The 26,084-nt window shown below is 51.2% G+C and overlaps 2 protein-coding genes, 1 long non-coding RNA gene and 1 pseudogene across 5 annotated transcripts; 2 read left to right on the top strand and 2 right to left on the bottom strand.

The window, feature by feature from the left end:
• Positions 1 to 937: 937 nt before the first annotated feature.
• On the bottom strand, positions 938 to 18,718 carry Nosip (nitric oxide synthase interacting protein). Its single transcript, XM_075952801.1, has 9 exons — positions 18,638 to 18,718; positions 5,145 to 5,215; positions 4,663 to 4,768; positions 3,303 to 3,384; positions 2,006 to 2,165; positions 1,805 to 1,923; positions 1,531 to 1,718; positions 1,345 to 1,453; positions 938 to 1,041 (listed from the first exon to the last, which is right to left on the bottom strand). Exons 2-9 carry the CDS (start codon positions 5,212 to 5,214, stop codon positions 970 to 972), a joined length of 906 nt encoding a protein of 301 aa, XP_075808916.1. The 5' UTR covers position 5,215; positions 18,638 to 18,718; the 3' UTR covers positions 938 to 969.
• LOC142837687 (nucleolar protein 16 pseudogene) lies at positions 5,718 to 6,782 on the top strand (annotated as a pseudogene).
• On the top strand, positions 18,664 to 26,084 carry Prrg2 (proline rich and Gla domain 2). 3 transcript variants are annotated; one of them, XM_075952807.1, is made up of 8 exons: positions 18,740 to 18,787; positions 19,483 to 19,547; positions 20,129 to 20,273; positions 20,630 to 20,811; positions 20,930 to 20,969; positions 23,884 to 24,028; positions 25,518 to 25,646; positions 25,958 to 26,084. In XM_075952807.1, the coding sequence occupies exons 3-8, from the start codon at positions 20,189 to 20,191 to the stop codon at positions 25,974 to 25,976; spliced, it is 600 nt and encodes a 199-aa protein (XP_075808922.1). In that variant the 5' UTR covers positions 18,740 to 18,787; positions 19,483 to 19,547; positions 20,129 to 20,188; the 3' UTR covers positions 25,977 to 26,084. The 3 variants fall into 3 exon arrangements, with proteins under 3 accessions (XP_075808921.1, XP_075808922.1, XP_075808920.1); XM_075952806.1 differs by lacking the exon at positions 19,483 to 19,547 and having other exon boundaries at positions 18,664 to 18,787; XM_075952805.1 differs by lacking the exon at positions 18,740 to 18,787 and having other exon boundaries at positions 19,323 to 19,547.
• LOC142837621 (uncharacterized) lies at positions 22,375 to 25,962 on the bottom strand. The gene is made up of 4 exons (XR_012908300.1): positions 25,591 to 25,962; positions 23,927 to 24,121; positions 23,574 to 23,814; positions 22,375 to 22,542 (listed from the first exon to the last, which is right to left on the bottom strand). It is a non-coding gene; the product is annotated as an uncharacterized LOC142837621 (long non-coding RNA).

The raw sequence follows: 26,084 nt of genomic DNA, 5'->3' as shown, positions 1-26,084 counted from the left end.
ACTTGGGGCTGCACAGGGGAGCAGAGGTTGCTCCCAGCGGCTCAACGAGGCTGTCCACGCTGGAACTCAGGCTCCAGCGGCTCACACAGGTTATTAGGCCCTCCCCCAAGCCCCACACACAGAACAAACATTTTTAAAATTAAAAGATAGGAACTCTTGAACACTTTCTTAGTGTGTGCCCTTCCCCGCACAAAAAGAAAAGGAAAAAGGAAGCTACGTTTTACTTGGAGCTGGGGGTGCAGGTAGGCCTGTGTTACTTTTGAAGTAGTTCATGCAGGGCGGTGGTAGCACGCGCCTTTAATCCCAGCACTCGGGAGGCAGAGACAAACAGATTTCTGTTGTGAGTTTGGGGCCAGCCTGGTCTACAAGAGCTAGTTCCAGGTCAGGCTCCAAGGCTACAGAGAAACCCTGTCTCAAAAAACCAAAACCAAAGAAACAAAACAAGTTCAGAGGGCTTGGGTGGGGGTGGGAATACAGAGGAAAGCTGGACACACTCAGAAAGTTGGGATTCCTTTTTTTTTGGTTTTTGTTTTTCCAAACAGGGTTTCTCTGTGTAGTCCCAGGTATCCTAGGATTCGCTCTGTAGACCAGAGCTGGCCTTGAACTCAGAGATCCGCCTGCCTCGGCCTCACGAGTGCTGGGATTAAGAGTGTGTGCCACCTGCTTTGGGTCTGCAGGGTTGCTTGCAGTTAAGGGCACATAGGGGCAGCTCCACGCAGGGAGGGCTCTTCCGCTAGCTGGCCTGGGAATGTGCTATGCCCTGAGCCCACCCTTCCTGGGCAGTGCCCTTTGATCCTGAATGAGCCTGGAGGAGACATGACTGACAGGCTCCTGTCCCTGCTTAGAGTCAGTTTCCAGGAGCTTAGGGCCGGCCCAGGACTGGAGTGGCCCCTACCCCAAGCCCTCTCTTTCTGTACAGTGAGGCACCAGACATCAGTCGGTTTACAGGCAGGTTTATTAGGTCATAGCTCAGGCCTGCATCACTGGCCGGGACATTTCCGCCTGCAGCTTCACTCCTGAGCCTGCAAAGCCTGTCCCGCCCTGGAAAGGAGGAGAAGAACAAGCTGGGGGAGCCTGCTGGGCTCCTATGTAGACCAGGGAAAAATAAGTCTCAGGGCAGGGGATGGAGGGGACCTGGGACACAGGAGGGACTGCGGGGAGAAGTCCCGGGTTGGAGGAAAGCACAGGAAAATGTGGAGGAGCTAAAGAAAAACACAAGGTGCTGTGGGACCCAAGCGTGTGTGAAGAGGGAAGTGGTGGGAGGAGGGTAGGGTGGAGGACGCCGCCGCGGGCGCGACAGGTACAAGGCGGGGGCAGGGGCTGGGATGTGCACTGGCAACTCACCCGCTGCAGCACGATGATGTCGCGCTCGGTCAGCGTGTCCCCATTCACAGGGTCCACCATGTCCTTCCGAATCAGTTTCTCCACACACTCCAGAGTGACCACAGCCCCACTGCAGGGAGACACGGCGAAGGTCAGCCCTAGGGCATCCTGGGATGCCTCCAGACTCTTCTTCCCAACCCTACTCACGAGGGCCGCAGCACTGCGCACGGCGTGGCGTTGCTCAAGCTGTCTCGGGTCACTGCACACACGTAGCGCTCACTGCGTGTGATGAGCCCCACGCGGTCCACGGAGTCGTCCAGCTGCGTGAAGCGCACCGGCGTCAGGTCTGACATGCGTAGTGGCTTCCCAGACATTGGGCAGGTCACGGTGCGGGACTGCAGGCAGAGGAAGGGTCAACAGAGAAGAAAGGACAGGGGTCAACATGTAAGGGGCACGAGGGGCTGGGACACTGAGAGCTCACTGGTTTTTCCAGCTTCGTGGCCTTTGCCTCGGGCGTAAGTGAGGGAATCCAGAAGCTGGGCAGCACTTTGTCCTTCTCCTTCCCTGGGGGACCCGTGCTGGGCCCTGGTTGTTCACCATCTGTGGAGAGAGAATCTGGGATAGGCACCTCAGGAAGTCATCCCCTCAAGACCCCTGGCGAAGGGTAGGTGTTCCCTGTCACCTGTGTTGGGTAAGGTGGCAGCCTTGGGCATGAAGGGGTTGAGGGGCCGGCTCACGATGGCTGCCTCCTTCTCCAGGAAGCCTCGAGCTTGGTCCTCGGCTGCTGCTCGCTGGAGCTGTCTCTGCTCTTCCCTGCGGGCTCCTCGCTGCTTCTCATAGGCCTAGGGGAAGAGGGCCTGGCTCAGCACCCACCAGCGGGAGGATGGAGCCCTGAGCAGCTCTGGCAGGGGCTGGCAATGGTTGCTGCTTTTGTGTGATAAGGTGGCCCTGGCCTTTCTGAGTCCTTGGCTTCCTACTCGGATAGAGTGGGACCTAGAGTCTTCCTGTTGGGAGGGCCTGCTCAAGGTGAGACAGGGGCTCATGTAGCCCAGGCTGGCCTGGAACTCAAGGGTGACCCTGAACTCCTGATTTTCCACTAATCAAGTCATCTTGTATAAGGTGCTGTATACATCTGGTATAAGGTGCTGGGTGTGGGACCATGGGCTTCGTGCACACTAAGCAAGCACTCTACAAACAGCTACATCTCTTGCCACACGGGGTTGCCTCCAAAGTGCTGAGACTGAGAGGCACACACTAAGCGCTCAAGAAAGAATGTGAGCTGGCCAGGGAACCCCTGTCCTGCCACAGGGAGCTTGGCTTGGAAGTCTATGACCAGTACAGTGTGCTTTGTCCTATGTGGCCAGAACAGGAAAGGTCCGCTCCTTGCTCAGTCCCCCTGGCACCCAGCAGGTGTCGACAGTGGCGCCAGGATTGGGGAGGGGGGGCTGGGGACCGGGCTGAGGGGAGGACATGGAGTCTGAGCACGCTGGGGCCAGCGGTGGGAAGCAGGAGCATTGCAAAGGCTCGGCCGGTGAGGGCTGGCTTCCAGCCCTGGCCCGAGCAAAAACAAAACAACCCCTCAGTGTCCTGAGCGCCAGAAAGCCAGACCGCGAAGGAAGGACCAGAGTCACCGTGGGCACCTAGAGAGATCTGTGTCTCCCACTTGCTCGGTGGGGCCCTCTGGCGGTCATCGCATAGATGACAGGGCATTGTACACCACACACACCCCCTCGCCATGTGCATGGAGCCAAGGAAGCTGCTCCTGCAGAGTGCATCCCAGCACAAGCACAGCAGAGGGTGTAGGCACACAGGGGTCTCAGGTTCCTAGAGCAGGGTGGGCCCCAGAGATCCTGGCCTAGAGGAAGGCAACACAGATGCTGCCTGGAAACATCTGGACAGAAGTGGGAGTGGATGGTGCTCCAGGCAGAGAAAAGGAACTGCCCCGTTGAGTCCCTTCCCTTCTCCTCAGCACCCATCACCTTCATCTGCCGGGCAATCTCTTTCTTCTGGTGCAGGATGTACTCCAGGATTGCCTCCCGTTCATAGAGGTAGCCATCTGGGCTGCAGAGAGGGGATGAGGAAAGCGTGGGCCTGGGCTTCATCACAAGATGGCATCCACTCACTTCTATATCCATTCATGCCCACCCTGGGTACCACCATCAAGCATCCTCACCCCAGCATCCACCCATTCACACCCACCCTGGGTACCACCATCGAGCATCCTCACCCCAGCATCCACCCATTCACACCCACCCTGGGTACCACCATCGAGCATCCTCACCCCAGCATCCACCCATTCATACACACCCTGGGTACCACCATCGAGCATCCCCACCCCAGCATCCACCCATTCATACACACCCTGGGTACCACCATCGAACATCCTCACCCCAGCATCCACCCATTCACACCCACCCTGGGTACCACCATCGAGCATCCTCACTCCAGCATCCATCTATGCCCTCCCTATCCTGGGTACCACCATCGAGCATCCTCACTCCAGCATCCACCCATTCATGCCCACCCTGGGTACCACCATCGAGCATCCTCACTCCAGCATCCATCTATGCCCTCCCTATCCTGGGTACCACCATCGAGCATCCTCACTCCAGCATCCATCTATGCCCTCCCTATCCTGGGTACCACCATCGAGCATCCTCACCCCAGCATCCACCCATTCACACCCACCCTGGGTACCACCATCGAGCATCCTCACCCCAGCATCCACCCATTCATGCCCACCCTGGGTACCACCATCAAGCATCCTCACCCCAGCATCCACCCATTCATGCCCACCCTGGGTACCACCATCGAGCATCCTCACCCCAGCATCCATCCACGCCCTCCCTATCCTGGGTACCACCATCGAGCATCCTCACCCCAGCATCCATCCATTCATGCCCACCCTGGGTACCACCATCAAGCATCCTCACCCCAGCATCCATCCACGCCCTCCCTACCCTGGGTACCACTACACATCCTTAGGTGACATCTCCCATGTTCTCCCTTCAGTCCATTTCTTTTCATTTTATTGTGGGACATGATGTTCTGCAGCTCAGGTTAGCTTTAAACTGCTATGCAGCTGAGGTTTGCCTTGAACCCCCATCCTCCGTCTGCGCTGCCTGAGTGCATCACACCTGGTTTTCTGTGGCACTGAGAACTCAGAGCTTCCTGCAGGCTAGGAAAGCACTCCACTTGCCGAGCCCAGCCCCAGCTGCTAGCAATGTACTCTTTCCACTGGTGGTGGAGGAGCAGCTGCCTGTCTCTGGAGATAGCTCTGCGGCTCTGAGAGGGTGAACCCACACACACCAGCTGCCCTGCTGCCCCTCCCCTGCTCACGTGACCACAGGATCATGACAGGGCTGCAGCGAGAGACAGCAACAGTCAAAGTCCTTCACAGCATCCCGGCTCAGTCGAATGTTCTGGGTCCCATAGCCTGAGGCCGCTGCGGACAGAGAAAGGTGGTGATGGATGCGGACATACCTTTCACCAGATGCCCAAGGAAATGTGGGGGTTGAGTGGAACCTGAGAAAGCCACGGTTATGTCAGCCTTGCTCCCTCACAGTGGGGCAGAGGGGTAAAGAAGGTCATGGCTGGCTCCCCTCTCCTGGAGTGGGGACCACTGTGGCTCTCAGCCTTCCTTTCTGCAAAGGTGGTATCCAGGGATGTGTTAGATGAGCCACACGGCCCTGCTACCTGTGGTCACCATCCTTAGTACAGGGCAATGACAGGGATTCAAGGGCAGAATAGGACAACAGAGGAGCCAAACAGCCAGGCCCCACAGAGGGGAAAACAGAGGTGAGAGAGATCCCCAAAGGTACCTGTGTCCTTCTTCTTCTCGTGGTAGGTGTAGACAGCCCCTGCAGTGCAGTTCTTGCCGTGCCGCGTCATCCTGTGGGAGAAAGGGGCAACGGCTGGGCTGGGGTGACCCCAGGATACCCCACAACAACAGCAGCCTGCCCCAGATGCCTCATCAACTCCCCAGGCACAGCCTGAGCCTCAGCAGTACAAGTCTGAAGCAGGGAGGAAGGAAAATCAGGCAGCACCGGCTACTAACTTTTGGTTTTGAGACAGAATCTCATCCTGTAGACCAGGCTGGCCTCAGACTCCACCTGCCTCTGCCTCCTGAGGGCTGGGATTAAAGGCGTGCACCAAGCCGGGTGGTGGTGGCACCTGCCTTTAATCCCAGCACTCGGGAGGCAGAGGCAGGCGGATCTCTGTGAGTTCGAGACCAGCCTGGTCTACAAGAGCTAGTTCCAGGACAGGCTCCAAAACCACAGAGAAACCCTGTCTCAAAAAACCAAAAAAAAGAAAAAGAAAAAGAAAAAGAAAAGTAAAGGCGTGCACCACCGGCTGGTGAAACTCTGACTTTTAAACATGTTTTATGGGCGCCCTTGCTTGCGCGTAGAGCCTGTTAACACGCGGTTCTGGTAGTGTGGTCAAGAGTTAGAGCTTCTGCTTATGAGTTTGAGCTCCTGGTGCGGCAGTCTGCGATATGCCCAAGGCCAAGGGAAAGACTCGGAGGCAGAAGTTCGGTTACAATGTCAACAGAAAGCGTCTGAACCGGAATGCTCGTCGGAAGGCAGCTCCACGGATCGAGTGCTCTCACATTCGACATGCCTGGGACCACACCAAATCCGTGCGGCAGAACCTGGCGGAGATGGGGTTGGCCATGGACCCCAACAAGGCGGTTCCCCTCCGAAAGAGAAAGGTAAAGGGCATGGAGGTAGACGTGGAGGAGAGACCCAAGGACCTTGTACGGAAGCCCCACGTGGTAAATGACCTGGAAGCAGAAGCCAGCCTCCCAGAAAAGAAAGGAAATACCTTGTCTCGGGACCTCATTGAATATGTTCATTACATGGTGGAAAATCATGGGGAAGACTATAAGGCTATGGCCCGGGATGAAAAGAATTACTATCAAGATACCCCAAAACAGATTCGGAATAAGATCAATGTCTATAAGCGTTTTTACCCAAAAGAGTGGCAATCCTTCATTGATTCTTTGCAGAATAAGAAGATGGAGGTTGACTGAGTGGTGTGCATTCCCAGACGAGGAGTGTATTGTTTCAGACGATGCTGGCAAGGTGCCATAGAATCAGCTTTTACACACATACTCACTCTCTCCTTCATCAGAAGGAACTGTTTTTCTTTTTTATTTCTTTTCTCTTTTTTATTTTATTTTTGAGGGGGGTATCTCTGTAATAGCCTTAGATGTCCTGGAACTTGGCTTTATAGACCAGGCTGGCTTCAGACCCACAGAGCTCCACCTACCTCTGCCCTGAGTTCTGGGATTAAAGGGGAAGGTGTGCGCACCCACACCTGACTAGAGAAGGAACTCTTTAGAGGCTATGGTTTATACTTTCTTGGGGGCTCACAGAAAAGCCAGGACTGGCTCTTGTGTCCAGAGGTGATGCTTTATTTGAATGTGATCTGTACATAATAAAAGCATTTTACCTGTGGGGGGGGAAAAACATGTTTTATGTGTCTATGTGTGCGCCTGCTTGTCTGAATATGCATCACCTGCAAGGAGAGCTTCAGAGACCAGAAGAGGGTGACAGGTCCCCTGCAGCTGGAGTTACAGGTGGCTGGGAGCGGCCATGTGGCTGCTGGGACCTAACCCATATCTTCTAGCAGAGCGGCGGTCATTGCTAATCTCTGCCATCTCTCCACCCTGGAGATTTTAGAATAACATCATTCTACTGTTTTTGAAAATGTAGCTGGTGTAATCTAAATACAGTGGTTTCATGATTTCCACTATACATCTGAAAAAAAAAACCCCACATACATGCAAACTCTTAAACAAGCTGTTTTCGGAGCTGGAGAGAGGATAGAAGCACTGGCTGCTCTATCAGAAGTCCTGAGTTCAAATCCCAGCAACCACATGGTGGCTCACAACCATCTGTACTGAGATCTGGCGCCCTCTTCTGGCCTGCAAGCATGCATGCGGAGCACTGTATACATAGTAAAGTCTTAAAAAGCTAGTTTGACAAAAATGAATTTTACATGTCCTCTTTTCTCCATGAACTTATATTTTCACCACGTTTCCCATTTTAACCCAATATCATATCTTTATATTCAAAACTGTTTTGATAATTACTCAATTACTCATACTTCTCTGCAATAAAAAAATAGAGCTGGAGGGCTGGAGAGATGGTTCTGTGGTTAAGAGCATTGCCTGCCCTTCCAAAGGTCCTGAGTTCAATTCCCGGCAACCACATGGTGGCTCACAGCCATCTGTAATGAGGTCTGGTGCCCTCTTCTGGCCTTCAGACATACACACAGACAGAATATTGTATACATAATAAATAAATAAATATTAAAAAAAAAATAGAGCTGGAGATACTCCAGCTTACAAGTTCTGTAACTGCAGCCCCAGGAGATACTCCCTCTCTCTCTCACACACACACACGCAACAAATTAACTGATTATTTTAAAATGAAGAACCAAGCCAGGCCGGGTACTGTGAAGCAGGCACGTCACCTCAGATGTGGCCCGGCAGAGCGCAGGCACAGCACTTCCCTAGCATGCAAGAGGCCCTAGGTTAACCACAGCTCTTCAAGGAAACCAAACACACAAAAACCAAAATAAAAAACAACGAAGACTGAGGCTCTGCAGCGTGCAGCGGGGCTGACACGGGGTGACACCCTCTCCAGACCCGAGTGTGGGGACACATGACAGGTCAGAAGTCACTCTGCTCTCTGTGTGCTCCAGAGAGAGGTGAACCAGGTTCCCACCCCTGCAATCCCAGTACTCAGAAGGCTGAGGTGAGGGGGGAGTGCGTTGACCCAAGTTCCAGACAGCAAGGGCTGAGAGGGGCCCTGTCTCAGAAACACAAATCGAGGGCCATGAGATAGCTCGGGGTGGAGGGGCTTGCCTTGCAGAGGCAATGAGACAATGACCTACGTGCAATGCCTGTGTCACACAGAAACACGGAAGGAGAGAGCCAGTGCCACAAAGTCACCTGACTGGCTGCAAGCCCACACACGTGCCGTCTGAAAACAAGAGAGAACTAAGTAGGGGTTCTTGTCCTCTTGTCAGCGCCCCTGTCGGCCCAGCAGGCACACCCTGACTCTATACTGTCCACGGCAGTCCCTCTGAACACCTGTGGGGGGACAGTGGTGTCTGCAGTGAACAATCAGCCAACAGCACTCTAATTGATGTTCACGGTACCAGGGCTCAAAAAGCCCAAACTGGTCTCTGAAGCTATGAGGTTGAGAGTAACCTTGAATTTATCCTCCTGCCTCCACCTCCAGAGTGCTGGACGTGACAGGTAGATGCCACCATGCCTAGGCCATTTAAATTTGGGGGCCAGAACTGGAGGATAAGAGCACTGGCTGCTCTACCAGAGACTCAGTCCCGGCACTCACACGGCAGCTCACAACCACCCAGGACTCAGTTCTAGAGGATCAGATGCCTCTCTGGCTTCCCTGGGCACCAGGCACACCTGTGTTGCTCAAACGCACATCCAGGCAAGATTCTTGTAACCAAAAAATAAAATTAATTTTTATAATAAAACAATTTAAAATGCTACGTGGTGGTGGCGTACACCTTTAACCCCAGCACTAGGCAGAAGCAGGCGGATCTCTGAGTTCGAGGCCAGCCTGGTCTATAGAGTGAGTTCCAGGACAGCCAAGGATACACAGAGAAACCCTGTCTCAAGAAAAACAAAAGCAAAAAGAACAAAAAGAAATTTACTCATTTTCTCCTTCTCCTTTCATTCTGTAGACCAGGCTGGGATCAAAGGTGTGCGTCACCACGTGTGGCTCTAATTCTGAAATTCTGAGCATTGGAGTTCCCTGACATCACAGCAGGATGCAGAAAACCTCCTGGAGGCAATGGCAGGGGCTGTGGAGAAGTGGTGTGCTCTGACTCCATAGTCAAATGTCAATCACAAGCAAGAAACCAGCCTGGGAAACAGGTCTGGGTGACTTTCTCACTCACACAGCCACGATCAGGAACTTGGCCTCGAGGAAGATCATACTGGAGAAACAGCACCTGAGGAAGTAGAAAGTTCTAGACCAGTGCTTTTCAACCTTCCTAATGCTGTGGCCCTTTTTAATACAGTTCCTCACATTGTGGTGACCCCAACCATAAATCATTTTGTTGCTACTTCATAACTAACTTTGCTACTGTTATGAACTGTAACCTAAACATCTGAGACCCCCGGGTTGAGAACCAATGTTCTAGCGCCACCCATGGGTGGGTGTGGTTCTTCACAGGGATGAGAGTGGGGTAGCCTTTCTGGTTAAGTCAGGATGAGTCCAGTGTAGTGTACAGGCATGAGAATAAGCAAGTGCCGGGCAGTGGTGGCACACGCCTTTAATCCCAGCACTTGGAAGGCAGAGGCAGGCGGATCTCTGTGAGTTCGAGACCAGCCTGGTCTACAAGAGCTAGTTCCAGGACAGGAACTCCAAAACCACAGAGAAACGCTGTCTCGAAAAAGAAAAAAAAAAAAAAAAGAGAGAATAAGCAAGCAAGTATTATACACAGTACAATGTTACAAAGATTCTAGCAGACTGACAGAAAATAAAAGTCCAGTCTGCTGTCACAGGCCTGTCTCCCAGCCACCTGGGAGGGTGAAGAAGTAGGGTCACAAATTCAAGGTCAACCCCAGCTACAGAATGAGTAGGGATGGGAGCATATGATGAGACCCTGACTCAAATGTCAAAGGCGAGCGGGAAGCCAGCTGTGGGGCCCTGCAAGCCCAGCACTGGGGAAGTAAGGGCCAGAGGGCGCCTTGAGTCCAGTGTTCAGGGTGCGCTCTAGGAGAGAAAGGAGACTCCAGGGATCAGGGTAGTCCCCGCCATCTTTTCTGGATGCAGGCAGCGCCCAGATGTCCCGGCCACTTTATCTCTTCTGGCTGCCTTGAAACACTTGCCTTACACAGAACTTGTGAGATGGGTACCCCAGTTCTGATGGCCCCCCCTCCTGCTGGCATCGGTTTTTGTTTTTTGATACATTTACACAGACTGAAAACAGAGATCTTTTTCCTACTTAATTCTTTTTTATGAACCAATGAGAGTTGCCTGGAAGAGCAGAAATGCTCTTAACCACTGAGCCATCTCTCCAGCCCCAGTGCAGACCTTCAGCTGGAAGCCATCCCCGCTCTAGAGAGGTGATCCTGTACCCTCTGTAGTCAGTGTGCTCCGGGCCAAGCCAAGTTGAGGATGCGAGCATAGGCCACGAGGGGGTTCAAAGGGTGAAAGCACTCTATGAACAAACCTGATGACCATAGTGGAAGTTGAGAACAGAACTCCTAAAGCTGTTCTCTGGCTGCATTGCATGCAGACACAAACACACAATGCTCCCCTATAAGCAAGCATGCATGCATGCATGCACACACTCACATGCACAAAACATAAATAATAAAATGTAATAAAAAATTTACAAACAGGGCTGGAGAGATGGCTCAGTGGTTAAGAGCACTGGCTGCTCTTCCAGAGGTCCTGAGTTCAGCCAGATGGTGGTGGCGCACGTGGGAAGCAGAGGCAGGAGGATATCTATGAGTTCAAGGCCAACCTGGTCTACAAGAGCTAGTTCCAGGACAGGCTCCAAAGCTACAGAGAAACCCTGCCTCAAACAAACAAAACCAACTACAACAAAAAAACAGAGGTCCTGAGTTCAATTCCCAGCAACCATATGGAGGCTTACAACCATCTATAATGGGGTCTGATGCCCTCTTCTGGCAGATACAACACTCACACATAAAATACATAAATAAATTTTAAAAATTATCAATAACTACAAGGCCAGCCTGGGCTAAAGAGAGAATCCAAGGACAGCTTAGGTAGTTTGGCACGATGCTACGGATGCAGCCCACTGTTAAGAGTATCAGTCCAGCATCTACCTGCCAGCCTCCTCTGATCTAGCACCTCTCACTCGCGCCCCCTTCCCAGTCCCCTGGGCTTCTGCTGTGTTGACCGCATGGGCCAATCCCTGCTTTATTCTTAGGCCCCAGCTGCCTTGACCTTGAAGTATTTGGCACTGGGTGGCGTCTCTTGGCCACAGGGAGAGGATTCTGCTGCGTTGGTGAAACACTCACTCTTTAGATGAGAGGAACAGCTAAAAAGGGGGGCATCTTTTCCCAAGATCTTATTTTTCTTTCTGTATATGCCTGTGTGTATGTTTTGCCACACATGTGTAGCTGCCCAGGGGCTAGAAGATGTCAGATCGCCTGTAGCTGAAGTTACAGCTGCCTGACATGGGGGAGGGAGTTCTGGGAACCACATCTAGGCCCTCTTACTGCCGAGATACTCTCCAGGCCCAAGGGGCGTTTTTCTTTCCCTTCTCTTTCCATTCTTTTTTCCTTTCCTTTCCTTTTTCTTTCTTTCTTCTTTCTTCCTTCCTTCCTTTCATGAGAAAGGCTTTCTCTGTGTAGCACTGGCTGTCCTGGAACTCACTATGTAGATTAGGCTGGCCTCAAACTCAGAGATCTGCTGGGATTAAAAACATGAGCTACCACCACCCAGCTAGAAGCTTATTTTAATGCGGAAAATTGTACTTTTATTTTTATTTTGTGCGTATGAGTTTCTGCCTGCACATGTGTCTATCCCCGCTTGTGGGTGTCTCGTGTCTTCAGAGGTCAAAAGAAGGTGTCTGATCCCCAGGGACTGGAGTTACAGACGATTGCAAGCTGCTGTGTGGGTGCTGGGAATCAAACATGGGTTTTCTGCAAGAGCAAGAGAAACCCTTAAAGCTGAAACATCTCTTCAGCCTGCAGAGGTGTAAAAACTAGAAACAAAACGAACAGCCGGGTGACGGCAGTGGTGGTAACTCATCTTTAATCCCAGCATTTGGGAGGCAGTGGAGGCAGTGGTGGGCGGATCTCTTGAGGCTGAGGCCAGCCAGGGCTACACAGAGTCAATCAAACAAAACACCAAAGGGAAGACAAAACAAGTAAAAAAGCCTGGCCAGGTGCTGAGACGGCTCAGGGGGAAAAGGTGCCGGCCTGACAGCCTGAGGTCAGCCCCAGGCTCCAGGTGGTAGAGTAACCTTTGTGTACACTGTGAAGATGTGTCTTTGTCACAGCACCTTCTGATTGGTTTAATAAAGAATCTAATGGCCAAGAGCTAGGCAGGAAGAGGTTAGGCTGGACTTCTGGGCAAAGAGAAAGGAAGAGGAGACGAGTCAAGGTATGAGAGGGGACGCCAGGAATATGGAGAGGACACAGGAGGTGCAAGAAGAGGGCTAGGTGGGGCAGCGCATGCCTTTAATCCCAGCACTTAAGAGACAGAGGCAGGCGGATCTCTGTTGAGTTCGAGCCAGTCTGGTCTACAAGAGCTAGTTCCAGGACAGCCAGAGCTACAGAGAAACCCTGTCTCAGGAAAAAAAAAAAAAAAAAGATGGAAGAGAGCTAAAAAGCCACAAGGCAAAGGCAAAATGTAGACGACCACAAACACAAACTGGTTAATCTCAGTGAGAAACTAGTGGGACAAGACTTGTGAGCTGGTGGTCCACGGGAAAACCTGTCTACAGAATCTGTGCAAGCTGTCCTCTGACCTCCAAGAGTTTAGTGGCATGAATGTCTGTGTGCACACATAACATACAGCTATACAAACAAACAAATAAAGGTAATAAAACTTTAATGGGACAGCAAGACGGCACAATGAGTAAAAAAAAAACTTGCTGTGCAAGTTGACGGCCTGAGTTCCAACCCCAGAACCCACGTAAGCATGAGGAGAGACACAAAGATGGCCTCTGAGCTTGTGTGCCATGACACAATGGCCCCAGCATCACACAAAATGCATATATGTACACAAACACCATGAACAAACACACACCATGAGCGCGCACACACCATGAATACGCACACACACCATGAACACGTGCACACACACACCATCAGCACACATACACACCATGAATATGCACATACCATGAATGCACACACACACACACCATCAACACGCACACACACCATGAACGCATACACACACCATGAAAGCACACACACACACCATGAACACTCACATACACCATGAACACACGTGCACACACCATGAATGCACGCACATACACCATGAATGCACATACACCATGAACACACGTGCACACACCATGAATGCACGCACACACACCATGAATGCACATACACCATGAACACACGCACACCATGAATGCGCATACACCATGAACGTGCACACACACCACGAACGCACACACACCATGAACATGCACACACACCATGAACACATGTGCACACATCATGAAAGCGCACACACACACACCACGAATGCGCACATACCATGAACGCACATCACCACGATGCACACACACCATGAACGCACACACATATACACACACAATGAATGCCCTGAGAGTTTGTTACAGATGTGCAGGAGAGCACAGCCCAGAGAGTTTGTTACAGATGTGCAGGAGAGCACAGCCCTGAGAGAGTTTGTTACAGATGTGCAGGAGAGCACAGCCCAGAGAGAGTTTGTTACAGATGTGCAGGAGAGCGCAGCCCAGAGAGAGTTTGTTACAGATGTCAGGAGAGCACAGCCCAGAGAGAGTTTGTTACAGATGTGCAGGAGAGCACAGCCCAGAGAGTTCGTTACAGATGTGCAGGAGAGCACAGCCCAGAGAGTTTGTTACAGATGTGCAGGAGAGCACAGCCCAGAGAGACTTTGTTACAGATGTCAGGAGAGCACAGCCCAGAGAGAGAGTTTGTTACAGATGTGCAGGAGAGCACAGCCCTGAGAGTTTGTTACAGATGTGCAGGAGAGCACAGCCCAGAGAGAGTTTGTTACAGATGTGCAGGAGAGCACAGCCCAGAGAGTTTGTTACAGATGTGCAGGAGAGCACAGTCCAGAGAGAGAGTTTGTTACAGATGTGCAGGAGAGCACAGCCCTGAGAGTTTGTTACAGATGTGCAGGAGAGCACAGCCCAGAGAGACTTTGTTACAGATGTCAGGAGAGCACAGTCCAGAGAGAGAGTTTGTTACAGATGTGCAGGAGAGCACAGCCCTGAGAGTTTGTTACAGATGTGCAGGAGAGCACAGCCCAGAGAGAGTTTGTTACAGATGTGCAGGAGAGCACAGCCCAGAGAGTTTGTTACAGATGTGCAGGAGAGCACAGCCCAGAGAGTTTGTTACAGATGTGCAGGAGAGCACAGCCCTGAGAGTTTGTTACAGATGTGCAGGAGAGCACAGCCCAGAGAGAGTTACAGATGTGCAGGAGAGCACAGCCCAGAGAGTTTGTTACAGATGTGCAGGAGAGCACAGCCCTGAGAGTTTGTTACAGATGTGCAGGAGAGCACAGCCCAGAGAGAGTTACAGATGTCAGGAGAGCACAGCCCAGAGGCAGGGACAATTGGGAGGGTTCAGAGTGGACTTAACCAGACTGGGCTGTGTCATATGGGAGAGGGGAACCAGTTGCAGTTGCCAGAAGGCCAAAGAACCGGGGTACAATTCCCAGCACCCACATGGCCAGCCTACTCTACAGAGTGAGATCTAGGACAGCCAGAGCTACACAGAGAAATCCTGTCTCGAAATACTAAAAACAACCAAAACCAAAAACCAACCAACCACACAACCAAACAAACAAAAGCTGGGGCTGAAGAGATAACTCAGGGATTTAAAGTAGTTGCTGCTCTTGTAAAGGACCAGAGTTCGATTCCCAGCACCCATGACTGAGGGCTCACAACCACCTGTAACCCCAGAATACAATGCTTTCTTCTGGCCTCTGTGAGCATCGACATACACTCAGAGATTTCACCCCCAGCACCACGCAAACACAAAATTAAAATAAAAACCACAACAAAGAACCAGTTCACGCCCTACTATTATAACCACGTGTAACCAACAGTTAAGTGAGCATAGGGGGCTGGAGAGAGGGCTGAGAGGTGATTAAGAACACTGGCTGCTTTTCCAGAGGAGTTGGGTGCAATTTCCAGCACCTACATGGCAGCTCACAGCTGTCTGTAACTCCAGGGGATCTGGTGCCCTCACACAGACATACATGCAGGCAAAAATAAATAAATCATTAGTGAGAATGAAGAGGAACTGAGAGGCACACACATCAATGTGAGGAGGAAGTTCTTCCGGAGGACGCCACAGCCGTGACCAACAGACCTTACTCCCAGGGAATGTCAGAACACATCCACACATGTGCACAGTTGTACACACATGTGCACAGTCGCACACACATATGCACAGGAGCACCAGCTGCAACAGCCAAAAAGTCGAAACAATTCTAACGGTCCATCAACTGAAGGAGAAGTGAAATGTGCCGTATCTCACACAACAGAATACTGTACATCCACAGACAGACAGGATATAACGGAATACTGTTTACAGACAGTCAGGATGTAATAGAATACTATGTACAGACAGTCAGTCAGGATGTAACAGAATACTGTGTACAGTCAGTCAGTCAGGATGTAACAGAATACTGTGTACAGTCAGTCAGTCAGTCAGTCAGTCAGTCAGTCAGTCAGTCAGTCAGGATGTAACAGAATACTGTGCATCCACAGACAGACAGTCAGGATGTAACAGAATACTGTGCATCCACAGACAGACAGTCAGGATGTAACAGAATACTGTGCATCCACAGACAGACAGTCAGGATGTAACAGAATACTGTGCATCCACAGACAGACAGTCAGGATGTAACAGAATACTGTGCATCCACAGACAGATAGTCAGGATGTAACAGAATACTGTGCATCCACAGACAGACAGTCAGGATGTAACAGAATACTGTGCACCCACAGACAGACAGTCAGGATGTAACAGAATACTGTGCATCCACAGACAGACAGTCAGGATGTAACAGAATACTGTGCACCCACAGACAGACAGTCAGGATGTAACAGAATACTGTGCACCCACAGACAGACAGTCAGGATGTAACAGAATACTGTGCACCCACAGACAGACAGTCAGGATGTAACAGAATACTGTGCATCCACAGACAGGCGTCAGGATGTAACAGAATACTGTGCACCCACAGACAGACAGTCAGGATGTAACAGAATACTGTGCACCCACAGACAGGCGTCAGGATATAGCATGGAGGGCCTAGAAACAACATGCCGAGTGAGGAAAGCCAGCCACAGAGCCCACACCTGTATGACTGCAGGTAGGAGACATGTGCAGATCAGGCAAATTCATAGGCATTCAGAGGCTGCCAAAGCCTGGGGGTAGGAAAGACTGAGGTGACAAAGAATGTAGGACAGGATTTCTCTGGGGATGTTAAACATGTCCTAAAGTTGACTTGAGACAGCTCAGCTTGGCCTCTGATACTATAGGCAGCCTGAGGATGACCTTGAACTTCTGATTTTGCTGCCAAGGCCACGGAGTGATCTGCACAGCAGGCTCCTGTCTGGTGCTCTTGGAGGCCAGAAGGGGGCATTAGATCCCCTGGAACAGGAGGGATTACAGGTTTGTGCTACCACACCCAGAGAACATGCTCTAAAATTGTTAGTGGTGATGCCCATACAACTCTGTGAATACACTTCGAATTGTTTGCTTTAAGTGGGCAAAGTATATATTACGTGAAATTATATCTCAATAAAGCTCACTGAAAAATAAGAACAACATGAGCTAGGAGTGGTGGCTGCATGCTTATAATTTCAGTACAGGCCTACCTGTCTCAAGACAAAGACAAAACAAACAAAAACAAATGAAGAGGCAGATGAGATTGGGCAGAGGCCAAGAGCACTGGCTGTTCTTCCAGAGGACCTGGGTTTGAGTCTAACATACACACGGCAGCTCGTGATTCATTCTAGTTCCGGGTGAGCTGATGGCCCTTTTCTGGCCTCTATAGGCACCATATTCGAGTGGTGCACAATCATACAAGCAGGGCAAAACGGTCATTCAAGCCGGGTGGTGGTGGCGCACACCTTTAATCCCAGCACTTGGAAGGCAGAAGCAGGTGGATCTCTGTGAATTCAAGGCCAGCCTGGTCTACAGAGTGAGTTCCAGGACAGCTAGGGCTACACAGAGAAACCCTGTCTAGCAAAACCAAAACAAAAAATCAAAAACCTCACTCATTCACATAAAATCCTTTTCCTTTTTGGGATAGGGTCTCACTATGTAGCTCTTGCTGGCCTGGAGCAGCATATGTGAGCCAGGCTGGCCTCACTCCCTGAGAGATCCACCTACTTCTGCCTCCCTAGTTCTGGGGTTAAAGATGTGTCCACTAAAAAGTTTCTGCACCCCCTACAAACTTCTCTAACAATGCAATCATCTGAATCAGACCAAATCAAACCGAATTAGAAAAAGCCCAGGTTTACTGGATACCAATGCTCCCGGACGGCTTTCCAGGACCCCAGAGAGGAGTTGGGGAAGGAAGACCAGAAAACTACGAGTTTGTTCTTTGGGTGGCAGTTTAAATTCCTTGTGGGAGGGGTCTTGTGAATCTCTGGGGAGGGGTCATCCTTTGGCAGGTTTTCTCAGGGGTGGAGTCTGGACTAAGGCAACTCCCAGGGGAGGGGGCTTGGAATGGAACTTCCACGCGAATATTCCAGACTCTTAGGCTATATGGATGCCAGGGGCTGGGATGACGCTTTCACTCAAACATCCCAGGCTCTCTGGATATAGGGGCGCTACGCCCATTATAAATAAATCTTAATCTCCATACAGAGATCCTGCCATCCTGCACTGCAAGCAACCCTCTCTCAAAAAACAAATCACCGGGTGGTCCACACCTTAAATTCCAGCACTTGGGAGGCAGAGTCAGGCAGATCTCTGAGTTCGAGGCCAGCCTGGTCTACAAAGTGAGGTCCATGGTGGCCAGGGTTGTTACACAAGGTTATCTCGAAAAGCAATAATAAAAATTAAAAATAAACAAATGGGGAAAAGTGATTGGGTGTGGTGAACACCTTTAATCCGAACACTCGGGGCTGCAGAGGCAGGTGGATCTCTTTGAGTTTGAGGCCAGTTCTGGGACAGCGAAGGCTACGTGAGACTCTGTCTCAAGTAAAATAATTCACTTCTTTCAAGGATCCTTTAGGGCCTTATCCACTACTGCTCATCGTCCTCCTCACCACTGTCTGGAAAACTGAAGCGGATTAAGGGATCCTGCCTCAACTCTTCACTATTCCAGGTAATCCTACGTTCATTTCTGCAGTGGTACGGACCCTTTTCCACTACGGAACTACATTTTCTAAGAGTGGTCAGGATGATGACGACATATTGCAAGGCATCCTGGGAGATGTAGTTCAGCTTCCAACTCAAGGAGTCAGAGCGCTCTGTTAATGATTAACAGGAAGTCGGAGTGCGAAACCTTATCCTGTGTCCCTCGGAACTTCAGATATCCCACCCACAAGAAGGAACTCTTAGCGACGCGACCCCACACCGCCTGCAGCTCACCTCACAAAGCCGATCCGTCGTGGCTTCAACTGTGTCCCGAACCGGAAAAGAGTACTGTTTTTTTTTCCACTACACCCCTCCCACTTCCGCTCAGCAGCAGATACCGGAAATAATACTGCCCCTAGTAGTGGAGGCGCTTCTCGTGGTTTGGTAAGTCCTTTCTTCTTCTCTTCCCCCCACCGAAACGTGAGTGACAACTCGAAGGTTCCGGTGAGCGAAAGTGGCTTGACTATCGGAGACCACTTAACCTGTGTTAGGCAGAGTGGTGTAGTTGCTTTGATTCTTTTCAAGTCTGAGTTTAAGGACTAACTCCTTCGCCCAGATATTCTGATACCCACTTTCCCAAATATATACCTATTTTTCCCATTACATCTTAAGAGACGATTTTTGCCTAAGTTATAGAATAAGCAATAATCAAAAGATCACGAGGCCAAGCTGTCCACGTCAGTCACCCTCAGCAAACAGATATGATGTGGTACCGCCCAGTTATTCCTGGAATCAAAGCATTCCGTTCCCACCAGTTTGTAGATCTCTAGAGACTCAAGATTTATTTTCCTGGCTCTGCCAAGCAAATTGTCTGTAGGGAGAGAGCCGGGCTGGGAAAGGAGAGAGGAGGAGACTCTAATAAGGTTCCTTAGATCCCTCCGTAATGTGCAAAGTCTTGCTCCTATGTGGGACTGTGTCCCCGGAGCCCTTGGTCCTAAGGTTCCTTTAAGTACTTTGTCTCTTACCTGAGTCCCCTCCCAGAGCAGGTAACCAGTAGCCCCGCCCCCTGCCAGAAGCCGGGATTGGGCCTTGTTACCGAAGAGAAGCACCCCTCCTTCCTCCCCTCCCCTTTTTCACAGCTGGGTACTGCTGACCCAGGGGGTCTTCATTACAGAAGAGAGGCAGGGCTCCCAGGTCTGGGCAGGTAAGTGGATACTGCTCTCAGAGAAACTTGGGGTGTGGAGGGGAGCTCTGGTGTCCTGACTTCCCACACCATTGGGATCCAGAGACTTGGGACCCTAAATCCTGGGCCCTGGAGTTCAGGGTCGCGTTCTCTCAAGACCTCAGATCTAGAAATTTAGGACCTCATTTGTCCTATAATCTTTGATCTCTGGGGTTGGATGAGGCAACGGCAGAGGGAGGTTGACTTGGAATGGAACCTGCCAGGCTGGAAGGGACCAGGGCTGCGGATGAACCTGTTGAAATTGCTTACAGTGTCACATGGTACTGTGGATACGGCAGAGGGACAGACGAGAGCACACGGACTTTGTGCTCATCATGGGGCAGGCACTGCCATCTCTGAGGTCCTCCCTCCTCTCACATTCGAATACCTGGTGCGTAGGCAAGTCGCTTTACCACCTGGTGACAGTTTTCTCGTCTATAGAATGGCAGGAGATTGTTCAAATTGGATTGTTTTGAGAATCCAAATGAGTTGATACAGACCAATAGTGTCTGGCATAGGTTACAGATTGAGTGTTTGCTTTTTCTTTCATTCACTGACTGCAGAGTCCAGGCAGGGAGTTCTTGCCTCATAACTCTGCTGAGGCATTTGGGAATCCACACAACATGAGGGGCCATCCTTCCCTGCTCTTAGTCTATATGGGATTGACCACCTGCCTGGACACCTTACCTTATGAAGAGCAAAACCAAGGTGAGTGTTTGAGGAAGAGCCTTACAGAGGTTTAATTTCTGCCTTCTCCTACCCAGGATACTTCCTGGCTTCCCAGACCCTGGCCCTTCTCCCTCAGATCCAGGAATCCAGACCCCAGCTCTCCCTCAGACCCAAAAGTCTAGGTCCCAGCCTCTTCCCTCCAACCCACAAGTCCAGCCTCAGCCTTCCTCCTTCAGAAATAGATTTCTAGACTCCAGTTTTTCACCCTCATACCCAACTACCCAGACCCCGGCCCTCCTTGCTCAGATCCAGGGGTTTCCAAGCCTGGCCCTCACCCCTCAGAACCCCATAACTCAATCCTAAGGACTCTCTGCTTTTGACCCTGATGTCCTTAGTTCTTGACATCTTCCTGAATCCTCCGGAGGCCCAGAGTTTCCTAGTTGGCCACAGGCGGGTTCCTAGGGCTAACCACTGGGACCTGGAGTTGCTGACCCCTGGGAACCTGGAGCGGGAGTGTCACGAGGAGAGGTGCTCCTGGGAGGAGGCCCGGGAATACTTTGAGGATAACACACTGACGGTGAGAGCCTCAGAGGACCCTCTCTGCCTCCCTGGGGTTTCAAATACCAGCATGGACTGGCTGTGGGGACTGCTCCATGTCTAGCTGCTGCTTTCCCCTTCTCGTCCCCTCCTTCTAGGAACGCTACTGGGAACGTTACACCTACAATGGCAAGGGAGGTGAGTGGTCCTCAGTCCTCTTGCTCCGGGAAGCGGCCCTTAGCCCTAGAGTTCAATCCAAAGTCTCCCCACACACAAACAAGGACCTCCTTCCCTCAAATCCCATGCTGTCCAGAGATGACTGACAAGGTGTCCCCTCCCTTTTCATTATGGCCCTTGTCTGAAAACCCAGCACAACTGCATGCAGATTCATAGGAGGGCCCAACCCCTGGAGGGGGCATGTGGGTGTGTTATTGTCATGGGCCTATCAGAAGGACAAGCTCTGATAGGACAACCTGGGTCCTCCTTTAGATTCCAGAGCCCCAGCCCCTTACCAGCATCTTGGTTGCTAGTGGGGCTGTGCCCTAGCAACAGAGCTCGGGTAGGAAGCCTGGCCATTCTCACCTGTCCAGTTTGCCTACCCCAGCCCCTCCTCTGAGTTCTGAAGTCCTCATCCTGGCTTGAGCCTTGTTGCTAAGGGGGGCTGCTCCTTAGCAACAGGCCCTGGCCAGGCCAGACAGAGGAAGTCAGAAGCACTACCTGGCTGGCTTCCCCTCCCCCACAGCCCCATGCCAGCCACAGTCTGCCTGGTTGCTAAGGAGGCCTTCTCCCTAGCAACTGTACCTAGCTGGAAGACCAGAGCCTCCTGCCCAGCTGAAGGACCCCCTCTAGGCTCCAGCTGCCCCACCCCCTCATGGCCTGGTTGCTAGGGGTAGATGCACCTTAGCAACAGACCCTGGGTCTGTACTGTAGTCCTCACAGTGGAACCGGTTGCTAGGGGAGATAGTTCCTTGTCTACAATCCTAGCAAGGCCTAGAGGCTCCTTGGATCACCTAAAATCTGCCCATCTTTAAAAGTCCTATCTTCTCACTGCAAGCTAAAAGCAAGGTTTGAGGTGGAAATAGGAGGTAGCCAGATTTGATGGCCCCGGCCTTGGCCTCACAATCCAAGGTACTCCAAAGGCCAAAGCAGAAAGATTGTTAGTACATGGCCAGCCTGTACCTACATATCAAGTTTGAGGCCAGCTTGACACTCCATGTCTCAATAAAACAAAAACAAGGGCTGGAGAGATGGACTAGTTGGTAAAGTGCTGGCCATGCAACCCCAAGGACCCTAGTTTGATCCCCTGACTCTCCAGGGAAAAGCTGGGTTGTAATCCCACTGTGGGAGAGGAGAGACAGGAGGGTCCGTGGGGCTCCCTGGGTAACCAGCTCGCCCAAGTCACTGAGCCCCCTCCTAATGAGAGAACAGGTCTCTAAAAACAAGGCACCCCAGTGAGACTGCTCAGCAGGTGACTGTGCTTGTCCCTAGGTACCACATGGTAGAGTAAGAGAAGTAACTTCAGGAGGTTGTCCACACACACACACACACACACACACACACACACACACACACACACTTATTTAATCAGCAGTAAGGGCTAGAAAGATGGCACAGCACTAAAGAGTGCTTGCTGTTGTTACAGAATACTTCAGCTTGGTTCCCAGGACCCCATTTGAGTGCTGCTCACAACTGGTGATGATTCCAGCAGCTCCAGAAGGTCCAGTGCCTTTCTTTGATCTCTGAGCATCCACACACACGTGCACCACCTCCCCTACACATACACACAAATACAAATAAAATAATAGAATGGATTATTTAGGAAACCAATAGGCGACTAGAGAGATGGCTCAGGGATTAAGAATACTTGCTAGTTAAATAAATAAATTTAAAAAAAAAGATATGAAAAAAAAAGAATACTTGCTAGAGAGTGTTAAAGGGCCTAGGTTCAGTTTCTAGCCCTACATAGTGGTCACAACCACCACTTCCAATTCCAGGGGATCCAACACCCTCTTTTTTCTTTTCTTTCTTTCTTTCTTTTTGGTTTCTCAGTAGCTATGGAGCCAGTCCTGAAACTTGTTCTGTAGATCAGGCTGGCCTTGAACTCACAGAGATTGCCTGCCTCGCTTCCTGAGTGCTGGGATTAAAGGTGTGAGCCACCATCCCCCTGCAAAAATAATTTTTTTTAAAGCTAGAAGTTCATTGAAACAGCAGTGATGCACACCTTTAATCTCAGCACTCCGGAGGCAGAGGCAGATCAAGCTCTGTGAGTTCAAAGCCTGCCTGGTCTACAGAGTGAGTTCTAGGCTAGCCAGAGCTACACAGAGAAACCCTGCCTTGAAAAACCAAAAAGAAGAAGAACAAAAACCCTAGTTTCAGTCTCCAGTATGAGAAAAAGCATAAATAAAAATAAAAATAAAAGGAGCCAAAAGAAAACCACGTCAGACTGAGGGCAAGGATGTTAAAGTCTCCTTTTGCATCCTTAGTTTGTTGAAGGTGTCCGCCAGCTTATCTGTTGTTATCCCTGAACATGCTGAAGCAGTCCTGTGGAACGGCCCCTTCTTCTTGTGCTGTGCTGACACAGCTCAGCTGAAGTAGAAGATATGCCATTAGCGTGTTTGCAATGAACTGTCCTCCCTCCCTCCCTCCCTCCCTCCCTCCCTCACTCCCCCCCTCCCTCCCTCTCCAGTAGTAGGGATGAACCTGAGGCCTGAAGTGCACTGCCAGCTGCTCTACCACTGAGTTGCAGCCCACATCCAAAACCCTTTTCATTTGTGGTTTTGTGACAGAGTCTAGCTAACTTACTCAGGCTGACCTTGAATTCACCGTTAGACTTCAGCTTCAGCCTCCCAAACCGCTGAGATGACAGGCCGGAGCCATGGCTCCCTACTCAGATCTCAGTGAGTTTTCATGATAGACTGGTAGGGCTCATGTTCCCGTTCTGCAAAGCAAGAAACAGATGCTCTGAGAAAGCCTTAGTGTTTGTTGCCTGAGGCCAGAGTAGCAGGAAGGGGACTCAGAGCAGCCTTGCTTCCTAGCCCATGCCCTTAGGGAAAAGAATAGAGAATCTGGAGGAGGTAGCAGCCCCTGGGACAGTGGTACCCTCTACCCACAGGGCGTGGACGAGTAGATGTTGCAGGCTTGGCGGTGGGACTCACCTCTGGGATCCTGCTCATCGTCTTGGCTGGCTTGGGAGCCTTTTGGTATCTGCACTACCGACGGCAGCGCCGACCCAGAGTGCAGGAGTCCAGTCAGCAAGAGTAAGGGGTCTTCCGGGAGGGGGGAATGATGGAGAGCAAAGTGGGAGGGAGAAGGCTTGATCTGAGGGGCAAGACCAGTCTGGAGCCACGGGCCTATGGAGAGTAAGTCGATGTGAAGTTGAGACCTAACAGTCTTCTGAGAACCAGGCTTCAGAGAGGTCAACACTGGGTGGAATGCAAGCCGGGGCTGTTGTCCATTGCTGTCTGTGGCACGGCCTTTCCCATGGGTGCAGGTCACATCAGCAGGGGCTCACAGGGTGTCTGATGGCAGTAGCTGGGTATCACGGCGCTTCCTTCCTGTCACTTCAGGAAGATCTAAAAATTTTCAAGACCTTTCCACTCTGATGTGAGTTCAAAGCTAGCCTGGGAAACTTAAGGAGAACCTTTCTCAAAATAAACTGGAAAGAGAAGTGAAGGTGTAGGATCAGCAGTCGAAGGCCTGTGGAAAGGCTGCCCATGCAGGGACATAGGATGGCCTGGGTTCTGGGGCCCCCCTAGACCTGACAACCTGAAGTTCTAGTCCAAGGACCTGCGTGGTGGGAGGAGAAAACCCTCCCCCAAGTTCTCCTCCGACCATCATTTGTGTGTTAGCATGTGTGCACACCCATAGAATACATAACTGTACTTTAATTATAGAAATTTAGGGCTGGGGAGATGGCTCAGAGGTTAAGAGCACTGGCGGCTGCTCTTCCAGAGGTCCTGCGTTCAATTCCCAGCAACCACACGGTGGCTCATAATCATTTGCAATGAGATCTGGTGCCCTCTTCTGGTCTGCAGGCATACATGCAGACAGAACGCTGCGTAATAAATAAGTAAATAAATCTTTAAAAAATCTATTAAAATGTAAAAGAATGGATTTGGAAGCTGGGCAGGGTGACTCACACATGCAGTTCCAATGCTTGGGAGGCCAGGCAGGGTTGTTGGAAGTTTTGAAGCCAGCTTAGGCGACCTTAGCTAAAAGAGTGGATTTGGGAAATTTTGGAACTAAATGTTTCAGAATTGTGTTTCTGTCTGTGTGGCTCTGCTGAACTTTGTCTTGTCTGTCCACCTGATGTTCTGTTACTTTGGTGCTCCCATGTTTCTGTGGATGAGAGTGTACATTCGAGGCTCATTTTCATGTCTACCTGTCTATGTCCATCGGGCTGTCCTTTGAGGCACTTTTCTGGGCCATCTCTCTTCCCCTCTGTCCCCTCCCACCCTCGGTCTCTTGGTCTGTAACCCCTTGGTCATGTAGGTTTTGTTTCATTTCTTCTAAAGATTTATTTTATGTGTATGGGTGTTTTGCATGCATGTATGTATATGTACCACATGTATGCCTCGTACAATCAGAGGTCATAAGAGGACGTCGGATCCTCTGGGACTGGAGTTACAGATTGTTCTGAGCCGCCATGTGTGTGCTGCGAAAGGAGCCTGGGTCCTCAGCAAGAGCAGCCAGTGCTCTTAAACTCCATGGTAGCTTTTATACTAACCACTCTCTTTCTGTCCGCAGGACCGGGCTCATCAGTCCCCTGACTCCCCCGACGCCCTTGTTTCCACCCTTACCTCCAGGCCTTCCCACTTACGAGCAGGCGTTAGCAGCCTCGGGTGTGCATGACGCCCCTCCGCCCCCTTACTCCAGGTACGGGGTGGGGCTTCTCCAAGGGGTATAGTGCGGAGAGAAAGGCCACGCGTGGGAGGGGTGTGTCCCCAAGGGCAGGGTTTGGTGCTTTGGGAATCTACAAGGGGCGGGGCTTGCAGGGCAGGGCGGGCCCTACGCAATTGTCTGTAGGGGCGTGGACCAGCCTGGAAGAGTGCAGCTTTTCAGGAAGGTGGGGCTTGTGCCTACAGGATCCAGGATTGGCTGAGGCACCAAGGGCGGGTCGGTGTGGTCTTGGTGGAGGGGGCTTGTTTGACTCCGCACTGTACACTCCCCACCCCCACCCCGGGTAGCCTCAGAAGGCCTCACTGAAGACCTGCTCCGGAACGCGGGCTCCCGATCTGTGCCCCTGATTCACAGCGGATTCCGGAAGTCGCTCGGCCTCTTCGACTCCTCATCAGTGTGTGCGTGGGGGAGTCA

This window comes from Microtus pennsylvanicus, chromosome 18 (assembly GCF_037038515.1).
Source record: "Microtus pennsylvanicus isolate mMicPen1 chromosome 18, mMicPen1.hap1, whole genome shotgun sequence".
In the NCBI taxonomy this organism is placed as follows: domain Eukaryota; kingdom Metazoa; phylum Chordata; class Mammalia; order Rodentia; family Cricetidae; genus Microtus; species Microtus pennsylvanicus.
The sequence above is the reverse complement of the archived record's forward strand: the minus strand, read 5'-3'. Positions and strand labels throughout refer to the sequence as shown.